Raw genomic sequence first — 9,773 nt, 5'->3', positions numbered from 1 at the left:
TGATTCAGCAAGCCACTGAGCATCTCTATGAGACGCTCTTGTGGTTATTTGCCAGAAATGCTGCCTGAGTAGTAGTGGTTTGCATGTTCTGGTCAAATAGGATGTCACCGGATGTTGACTTCTTTGCCCTGCGTAGTTGCTCTGCTGCCTTGGTGGAGATGGTTCTGTAGCCATCGAACATAGCAGTAGTGCCAACCCCATAGTGTTTCAGGATGTAGGCAATGTCGCACTGGCACACACCTCCATAGGTTGATGGCTGTGGCCAGACTACTGACAGCAACAGATGGCCTCCATCTATGACAAACTGGCAGTTGTTTGGAATGTTGGGTTGTACAGGGGCAAATGACTTGAGGTGAGTACCTAGGGCACTCTTGGTTGGTTTCCGCATGGCACCATCATGAAACAGGGATGGAGGTTGAGGAGCCAGCTCATATGACATGAACTGATTCATGTCAGAACTTGTCTTGAAAGGACACAAGTGATCCTGTTAAATTCACCTCTGTGTTTTGCCCCCTGACATTGATGCTGTTCTTATCTCCCATAGTCTTGACTTTGTCACTGCGATGCAGGGTGACCTCTGAACTGCTTCCCTGTTATTTTAGATGCTGCAGCTTGACCAATCTGCACGGCATTGTCACAGTTGACAGATGTGTCAGCGACAACACCAGTGGAAATAGACACTCGGCGATCAGGCTGGTAACCTGAAAATGGTGGATGTGCCTGCAGCCACTGGAGGAAGACATCGTAGTCTTTCTTGTCTGTAGCCTGAGTGGATGAACGAAGATCTTTGTGTTGTTCAGAGGTAGCAGTGTGCACACCAGTGAACTTCTCCAAAGCATCGCACAAAGGAACACAGTGAGGCAGTGCATGCACCCATTTGGTTAAGGTGCTGTCTGTTATCCCTCTACCATGCGTCATCCCTCCACTGGTTTTCAGCAACCTCATCAGGAACTGCTCGATTGTCTGGTCGGAGAAGTTGCCAGACCAGAACTCATTGGCTCGGCGGATGGTGAAATACCCCTTTGCAGGAGAACAACGTGTACTCCTCAGGTGGCATGACTTGTGCAATGGAGTTCATCTGCTGCAAGTACAGTCTGCCAGACTTGGCATACGGTAGATGACCTGCTGCATGGAAATGCGGGATCATCCCCTGCACACAGTCAAGATGAAGCTTCCAGTTGCCAGTCCTCTCAGCTCTGATGAAGTTGAGCATGAGCAACACCTGGTGGATGTACTGCACCCATAACTTTCCCGTTCTGCTCTGTGTGGCAGCTTGATCTAGGTGGTGAATGAGAAACTGTTGAAACTCTTGCAGACTTTCATCTTCATCTATCTCAGCAGCATCTTCATCTTGGTCCACTGTGTCCTGGTACAGACTGACCAGATGTTCCTTGTTAGTCTGGCTCTCCCAGTCTGACTTGTCTAGCAGTACATAGATGAGGGCCAGCAAGGTCAGAATGTGGGCACGCACTGCTCGAGAGAAGGCATGACCTGTGAGCATATGCACCACTGAACCTTTGGCATACACTCGTTCCCACAGGTTTTCCAACCCGCTCCCTGTCATGATCTTCCCAATGCTGTCTAGGTAGGACATCAGCAGGTGGAAGCCACCAAGTCGCACCACCACTTTGTCCAAGTCTCTGGAGGCAGCAACAATTTCAGAAGCCTTTTCATACAGAGGCTGATCAAATGTTTGTAATGAAAGCGAGAGAAGAACCTTCAGAGTGTAGGCTTTATTCCACTTGATTGAAGCCGCTTCTACGGGCACATCAGGGGATACAGGTGCAGCTAGGAGTACATATGTAGCAATGTATACATGTGCAGTAGATCACCGCAAAATAAATCAGCATAAGCACGGAGTCCGGTATACTCTCAATTCTCACCATTCAACGAGCACCAAGTGGACCGCCGCCGTAAATGACAATGCCCCAGGGACAGTCCCCCCAACCGTGCGGAATCTTGGCTTTATCTATCCCGTGCACGAGCCGCGCGACATGTGATCACGCGTCACGAACTTCAATTCACCACATTCTCCCCGTCTTTAAAATGTAACTAGAGGCCCAACTAACGCACCATGATTACCTCAGCGCTACAGGAGTATACATTTCAAGCAGCACGAACTATTTAAACTACAGAAGCATACATTCCAAGCAGTGAGGATTATTTTGAGTTGTAGGAGCATGGTAATGAGCATCGATATATGATATAATGAGCATATAGGAGCATGAGCATCGAAGATGCCGATAATCCCCTTTACAGATCGAGTCGGCGAGGGGGTTTTATCCGTCGACCTCTCCGAGAGTAAATGGCGGTTTCACTTGAGGGAGGCTTCCGATCCTCTTGGTGAGCCTCGACTCGCGCCGGGGATGACTCCTCGATCGCTCTCGGGGGGAACGCGGCAGCTCCGTCGCCACCATTCCCAGGTGGAGTTCCTGGGGGGGGAACACCTGGGGAGGGAATGTCAGAGGGAGGAGTGCCAGATGGTGGTGTACCTGCGGGAGGAGTACCTGAGGGAGCCAAATGGCGAACCGACACAGTGGTCTCCCTGCCATCAGGAAGTCTGACATGAGCATACTCTGGATTAGCATCGATGAGTTCGACCTCCTCCACCATGGGTTCATACTTGCTTTGTCGTACCGGGCGTTTCATGAACACTGTTTCGGGATAGGTTAGGCAGTTGGGCACCGTTTGGCCGTCAACATAACGTCGCTGATGAGTAAACATTTGTTCGTGAGCAGTTGCATTGGTGGACGTACAAAGCAAAGAGCGTGTGGAATTCAGAGCGTCGAGAAGGGTAACCTCCCACCGCTCGGGGCCCAGTCCTCTCGATTTCAGCGCCAGAGTTACGGCTTTCCAAATGGTTCCATGATATCGTTCCACCTGCCCATTACCCTGTGGGTTGTAACCCGTCGTTCGACTAGTTGCTATGCCGTGCTCTAATAGGAACTGTTTTAGCCCGGCCGACATGAAACACGGCCCTCTGTCTGAATGTATGTACGAAGGTCTCCCAAACATAGCGAAGAGGTCAGACAGACATTTCATGACAGTGCCCGAGGTCATATCCGAGCACGGAAATGCGAAAGGGAACCTTGAATATTCATCAACAACAGTGAATATGTATCTGTTGTCTGTCTCGGTCGGCAGGGGCCCTTTGAAGTCGATGTTTAGTCTCTCGAAGGGAGAAGTGGCCTTGATCAACCTGCCAGATGCCGCGCCATAGAATCTGGGTTTTAGTTCAGCACAAACAGGGCATGAAGCATTCATTTGTTTAATATCTTCGATAGAATAGGGAGGTTTTGTCTGCGCACGAAATGTGCCATTCTGGTTACCCCCGGGTGGCACAGAGACACATGGAGGTCTTGCAAAGCCCGACTGATTGTCGCCGAACAGTAGACCCGAGAGAAGGTATCTGCAGCAGGGTTTTCCCTCCCGGGCGGGTAAACAATGTCGTAACTATAGCAGGCTAGGTCTTTCCACCATCTCATAATTTTTTCATTCTTAATTTTCCCGTTATTTTCCCATCAAACATGAATGCCACGGATCGTTGGTCCGTGACGAGTGTGAAGTGGTTTCCCAGTCAATAGTGTCTCCATTTACGTAGGGCTTCAACGATGGCGTACGCCTCCTTCTCTATTGCCGAGTGTCTCTGCTCGCTTCCAGAGAGAGTTCTCGAGAAGAACGCGACGGGTCGTCCGGACTGATTGAGCCTCGCAGCTATCGCGTGATCGGAAGCGTCCGTTTCCACCACGAACGGCACTGAGCTGTCGATCGATAATACCACGGAATTACTGATATCATCTTTGAGGCTGTGAAAAGCTTTTACAACAGCGGCATCTGGTGGGAAGTTTTTGCAATGCACTAGGGGATGAATTTTCTCGGAGTATTGGGAGATCCATCTCGCGTAGTAAGCGAACATCCCGATCACCCGGCGCATTGTCTGCAGGTCATGAGGTGGGGGTAGCTCACGAAGTGGGCACAATCGTTTAGGATCGGGCTTAATCGTGCCGTCGGCTATTGTGTAGCCGAGAAGGTCAATTGACCTTGCCGAGAATACGCATTTCTCGTAGTTGAGGGTCAGATTATATTTTCTAGCAATGCTCAAGAATCTGTCCAGATTCATAACTTTCCCCCCCGCGATCCTTACTGCACACCGTGACATTGTCCACGTAAACAAAAGTGTCTTTGAGGTTTTCATCCGAGATGATGTCGTCCATTAGTCGTTGGAAGCAAGCTACTCCATTCGTGACACCGAACGGAATCCTCCTGAATTGGTAGAGGCGTCTACCGGCCTGGAACGCGGTGTAAGGTTTGTCTTCCTCTCGGATTGGAATTTGATGATAGGTGCTTCGCAAATCGATGGTGCTGAATATTTTATAATTGGCCACGCGTTCGACCATCTCGTCTATGCGTGACAAAGGGTAGGCATCGAGTTGGGTGAAGCGATTGACCGTTTGAGAGTAATCGACAACCATTCGTTTCTTATGGTTCTGGTTGGTGGTCACCAACACCTGCGCGTGCCATGGCGAATCGTTCGGTTCTATATTACCTTCTTCCAGTAATCGCTTGGTCTCAGAAGTAATGAAGTTCATATCGGCAGTGGTATATCGCCGCGATTTGATCGCTATCGGTTTACAGTCCGGCGACAAGTTAGCAAACAGCAGGGGGGACGATACCTCTGCGGTGGTCAGAGCATTTAGAATTAGACGAGGTTTGCTTCCTCCAAAGGGTATTTCGATGCTCGTGTGCTGCTTGAGGACATTATGACCCAGAATTACGTCTGCGCATAAATCACGAAGCACCAGTACCCTTACATCCCGATGCATGTACCCTTTTACGTCCAACTCAACATTGCAGTACCCTCGTACGCAGGACTGTAGTGATGTGGAGGCCATGCATACCGTATTGTCTGTCGGGTGGATCTTCCATTTCCTGCCCTTCACTAGCGAGCTGTTGACGAAACTTTCAGAGCTACCGGTATCAATCAGAGCCTCAGCCATATGCCCGTTAATTTGTTCGTTGATGATAACCTTGGATAGATTCCCCGGTGAGGCTGCAGTTAGTTTCTTTTGTGAGTAGAGAGCCGCAGAAGTGGGTTTATTTCTCCTTAGAGTAGATTTGCATACCCTGGCATAATGCCCTTTCTTGTCACAATTCATGCATGTCGCATCTCTGGCGGGGCATTTGTGGCGGAGGTGTCTTTTGTACCCACAAAAGAAGCATTTACCAACCGAAGTAGTTGCTGAGGAGTTTGACGAGGTCTGGGTATCCGATTCCTCGGGTTTTTCTCCATCCTCAGTGTCAGGGGTGCCCTGAGGGGTTCCTTGAGTTTCCACCGTAGCGGCGTTCATTAGCAGCATCGGTGTCCCATATGACTCAGATTGCTGCTGTGCCGTATCCATTGCTCGAGCCTGGTCAGCTACCTTTTCAAGAGTGGGTTGCGCTTTCTCCAGTAAGCGTTGCCGTATGGGGGCTGACCTGAGCCCTCGGATGAACGCCTCTCTGGTCGCTTCATCTCGGTGTTCCTCGACGGTTACAGCCCGGAAACTGCAGTCTTTTCCCAACTGCCTCAGAGCTTGCAGGAACTGATCGATTGTCTCCCCGGCTGCTTGCTTGCGTGTGTTGAGAAGATGTCGTATGTACACCTCGTTCTTGCGCTTCACGTAGAGCGCCTGCAGCACGTCGATCGCTGCATCGTAGGTGTCACACTCCGAGAAGAACCTGAATACACTGGGCGAGACATGATTCACAAGGGCGGCCAATTTGTCGGCTCCCTCTTCAATGATGGTCAGATAGTGTGAGAAGGAACGGAACCAATGCGACCATTTCATTTCCGAGTCAGTCGCGTTTGGGTCTGCGTCGAACCTCTCCGGTTTGTAGATCTTGTCCATTGTTGGTTGAGAGAGCCGAGGGAATCAAGTGGAATAAATTGTAATGAAAGCGAGAGAAAAACCTTCAGAGTGTAGGCTTTATTCCACTTGATTGAAGCCGCTTCTACGGGCACATCAGGGGATACAGGTGCAGCTCGGAGTACATATGTAGCAATGTATACATGTGCAGTAGATCACCGCAAAATAAATCAGCATAAGCACGGAGTCCGGTATACTCTCAATTCTCACCATTCAACGAGCACCAAGTGGACCGCCGCCGTAAATGACAATGCCCCAGGGACAATCCCCCCGACCGCGCGGAATCTTGGCTTTATCTATCCCGTGCACCAGCCGCGCGACATGTGATCGCGCGTCACGACCTTCAATTCACCACAATGTTACTGGGCAGATCTTGAGGTTGTGCTTGTCACTTTGTGTCTGTGCAAAGCACAGTGCAGTGTAGATAGTGCTGGGGTTGCTTGGTTCCAGATTGATGAATGGGAGAGTCTCAATGCTGGAGGTTTGGAACTCATCACTTTTCAGAACAGTTTTCATGAAGCCACTCCAAGGAAGACACGGTGTTAAGTTCAACATGTACCCAAGCATACAAATGGAAATAAGAGCTGTTTCTTGCAGTCTGTGAGTGTCGGAGATCTGCAGAGGCTCTACTGTAACCGACTGCAAAGCAGGAACTGCAGGTTTGCTGTATGTCTTGATGGGTATGTGCCCAAAAGTGCCAACTGCTTCAGCTCGGGGTAGTTGCATTGTGCTCTTGACAGGAGACTTTTCTACTGTTCTGGGTGGTGTTACACAAGCTATGCCACCCATGGCATGGAAAGTGTTGTGCCCAGTTAGTATAGCAACAATGAAATCTGCATTATCAAATACACACTGGGTGAAACCATTGAGGCCATAGGAGGGCTCACCAGCGGATATGAGGCTGTTTTCAAATCGCTGGACCTCCTTGTAGTCATCTGCAAAACTGATGCTACTGAGGATGTCGATCAGCTCGCGAGAGGCATACTTGCGATGTATGTACACTGCTATGGCAAGTAGCACTGGTGAAATGAAAGACCTTGGTCTGCAGGCAGAAATGACAGAATTGGCAATGGCAGTGCATCGCCGACTCACTACAGTAGCATTTTTGCCCTTTGGATCCAACAACTTGTGCAAGAAGAGCTTCAGAGACTCAGGAATCATAGAGGAACCATTTTCAGTTTCTTCCAAGGTTGGATATTCACCGAGATCATACACTGACAAACGAATCTCATCACGAATAATTGAAGCTGCCATTTCAATTATTCTTTCATTTTCACAAGCTTTTCAGCTGCTTGATCTGCCACCCACCTCTCACAAAGTATCCGGTGAGCAGATTCGCAGATTCACAGACACTGACTATGCTGGATTTTCAAGGGAGGCTTGTTATAATGATATCATCTTTGTATCGCTTTTTCAGTTTCTGTTTGAATTACTTGAGAGAATAGCCTTCCTCACCATTCAAGAATGTTTCCATGTGCTCCATGAGGTCAGAAACTGCATATTGACATTCGTCATTGTCATCTATATATGCACATAGCTCATTGAAAGCTGAAATCCTTTGAACATCAACTGGTTTGCCAACAGGTTTCAACTTTTGTGGGTTAGAAAGAAATTCCTGGGCACAGGCACGATGGTATTTTGCCTCTGCGGCAACCAAATCAATGTTTGCTTCTATTCTTTTGGTAACTGCCTCTCCCCACCCATCACCCCTCTCTGTTGCCCTTTTCAACACATTGTTCTCTAACTCTAATATCTCTACATTACTTGTTAACTTTCTGCGTTTGGTTTCAAGTCTGCTGCGAGTAATCAGTACTTCAGAGCAGAAAAGGCAGTGTGTGGTGATGTCAAACAAAGGAGTTCTGGACCGCAGAGTGGGTTGTTCAAATTCCTCATCTGCCGCTGATATCTCAGACTTTCTCGACTCAGATCTGATGGATGATTCCCGGGTGTTGGCTTTTCTACAGGCAATGTGAAGTGTCAGTGACTCCTGTATCTGTAGAAGTTCATGAAGACCATCCTGTCTCTCAAGGCTTGCAGCTACGAGAGTTGTCCTTCCTTTGGGTCCAACTTGCACAAAATCCTTGATGTTTAATTATTTATTTATTTACAAAATGTTTGCATGTTTACACAAAAATTTATGAGTCCTTACTGTGATGAATTGAAGGATGTGACGCGTGATCACGTGTCGCGCGGCTCGCACACGGGACAGATAAAACCGAGATTCCGCGCGGTCGGTGGGATTGTCCCTGGGGCATTGTCATTTACGGCGGTGGTTCACTTGGTGCTCGTTGAATGGTAAGAATTGAGAGTATACCGGACTCCGTGCTAATTGCTGATTTATTTTGCGGTGATCGACTGCATGTGTATACCTTGCTGCACATGTACTCCTTGCTACACATGTATTCCTTGCTGCACATATATTCCCTGATGTGTCTGTAGAAGCGGCTTCAATCAAGTGAAATAAAGCCTACACTCCGAAGGTTTTTCCCTCGCATTCATTTCAATTCGGCTCTCTCAACCGACGATGGACAAGATCTACAAGCCGGAGAGGTTCGACGCAGACCCAAACGCTACTGACTCAGAAATGAAATGGTCGCATTGGTTCCGTTCCTTCTCACACTATCTGACCATTATTGAAGAAGGAGCCGATAAATTGGCCGCACTTGTAAACCATGTCTCGCCCAGCGTATTCAGGCTCTTCTCGGAGTGTGACACCTACGACGCAGCGATCGACGTGCTGCGGGCGCTCTACGTGAAGCGCAAGAATGAGGTATACATACGACATCTCAACACACGCAAGCAAGCAGCCGGGGAGACAATCGATCAGTACCTGCAAGCTCTGAGGCAGTTGGGCAAAGACTGCAGTTTCCGGGCTGTAACCGCCGAGGAACACCGAGATGAAGCGACCAGAGAGGCGTTCATCCAAGGGCTCAGGTCAGCCCCCATTCGGCAACGCTTACTGGAGAAAGCACAACCCACTCTTTAAATGGTAGCTGACCAGGCCCGAGCTATGGATATGGCTCAGCAGCAATCTGAGTCATATGGGACACCGGTGTTGCTAATGAACGCTGCTACGGCGGAATCTCAAGGAACCCCCCGGGGCACCTCTGACACTGAGGATGGAGATAAACCCGAGGAATCGGATACCCAGACCTCTACAAACTCCTCAGCAACTACTTCGGTTGGTAAATGCTTCTTTTGTGGGTACAAAAGACACCCCCATAACAAATGCCCCGCCAGGGATGCCACATGCATGAATTGTGACAAGAAAGGGCATTATGCCAGGGTATGCAAATCTACTCTTGGAAGAAATAAACCCACTTCTGCAGCTCTCTACTCACAAAAGAAAGTAACTGCAGCTTCACCGGGGAATCTATCCAAAGTTATCATCAACGAACAAATTAACGGGCATATGGCTGAGGCACTGATTGATACCGGTAGCTCTGAAAGTTTCGTCAACAGCTCGCTAGCGAAGGGCAGGAAATGGAAGATCCACCCGACAGACAATACGGTATGCATGGCCTCCACATCACTACAGTCCCGCGTACGAGGGTACTGCAATGTTGAGTTGGACGTAAAAGGGTACACGCATTGAGATGTAAGGGTACTGGTGCTTCGTGATTTATGTGCAGATGCAATTCTGGGTCATAATGTCCTCAAGCAGCATGCGAGCGTCGAAATACCCTTTGGAGGAAGCAAACCTCGTCTAATTCTAAATGCTCTGACCACCGCAGAGGTATCGTCCCCCCTGCTGTTTGCAAACTTGTCACCGGACTGTAAACCGATAGCGATCAAATCGCGACGATGTACCACCGCCGATATGAACTTCATCACTTCTAAGACCAAGCGATTACTGGAAGAAGGTAT

At 49.0% G+C, this 9,773-nt stretch overlaps 1 protein-coding gene across 1 annotated transcript; it reads right to left on the bottom strand.

Annotated features, from left to right (window-relative positions):
* Positions 1-300: 300 nt before the first annotated feature.
* Positions 301-8,250, bottom strand: LOC147024330 (uncharacterized). Its single transcript, XM_085884164.1, is given in 3 exon segments — positions 301-1,026; positions 1,028-1,691; positions 6,265-8,250. Coding segments are annotated over 3 exon segments (2,031 nt in total). The 5' UTR covers positions 7,161-8,250; the 3' UTR covers positions 301-555.
* Between the last annotated feature and the right edge of the window lie 1,523 nt (positions 8,251-9,773).

Source organism: Eptatretus burgeri, chromosome 6 (assembly GCF_056783735.1).
Source record: "Eptatretus burgeri isolate ZD-2024b chromosome 6, Ebu_testis_v1, whole genome shotgun sequence".
NCBI classification, from domain to species: Eukaryota; Metazoa; Chordata; class Myxini; order Myxiniformes; family Myxinidae; genus Eptatretus; species Eptatretus burgeri.
Note: the sequence above shows the minus strand (reverse complement) of the source record. Positions and strands in the feature narration are given on the sequence as shown.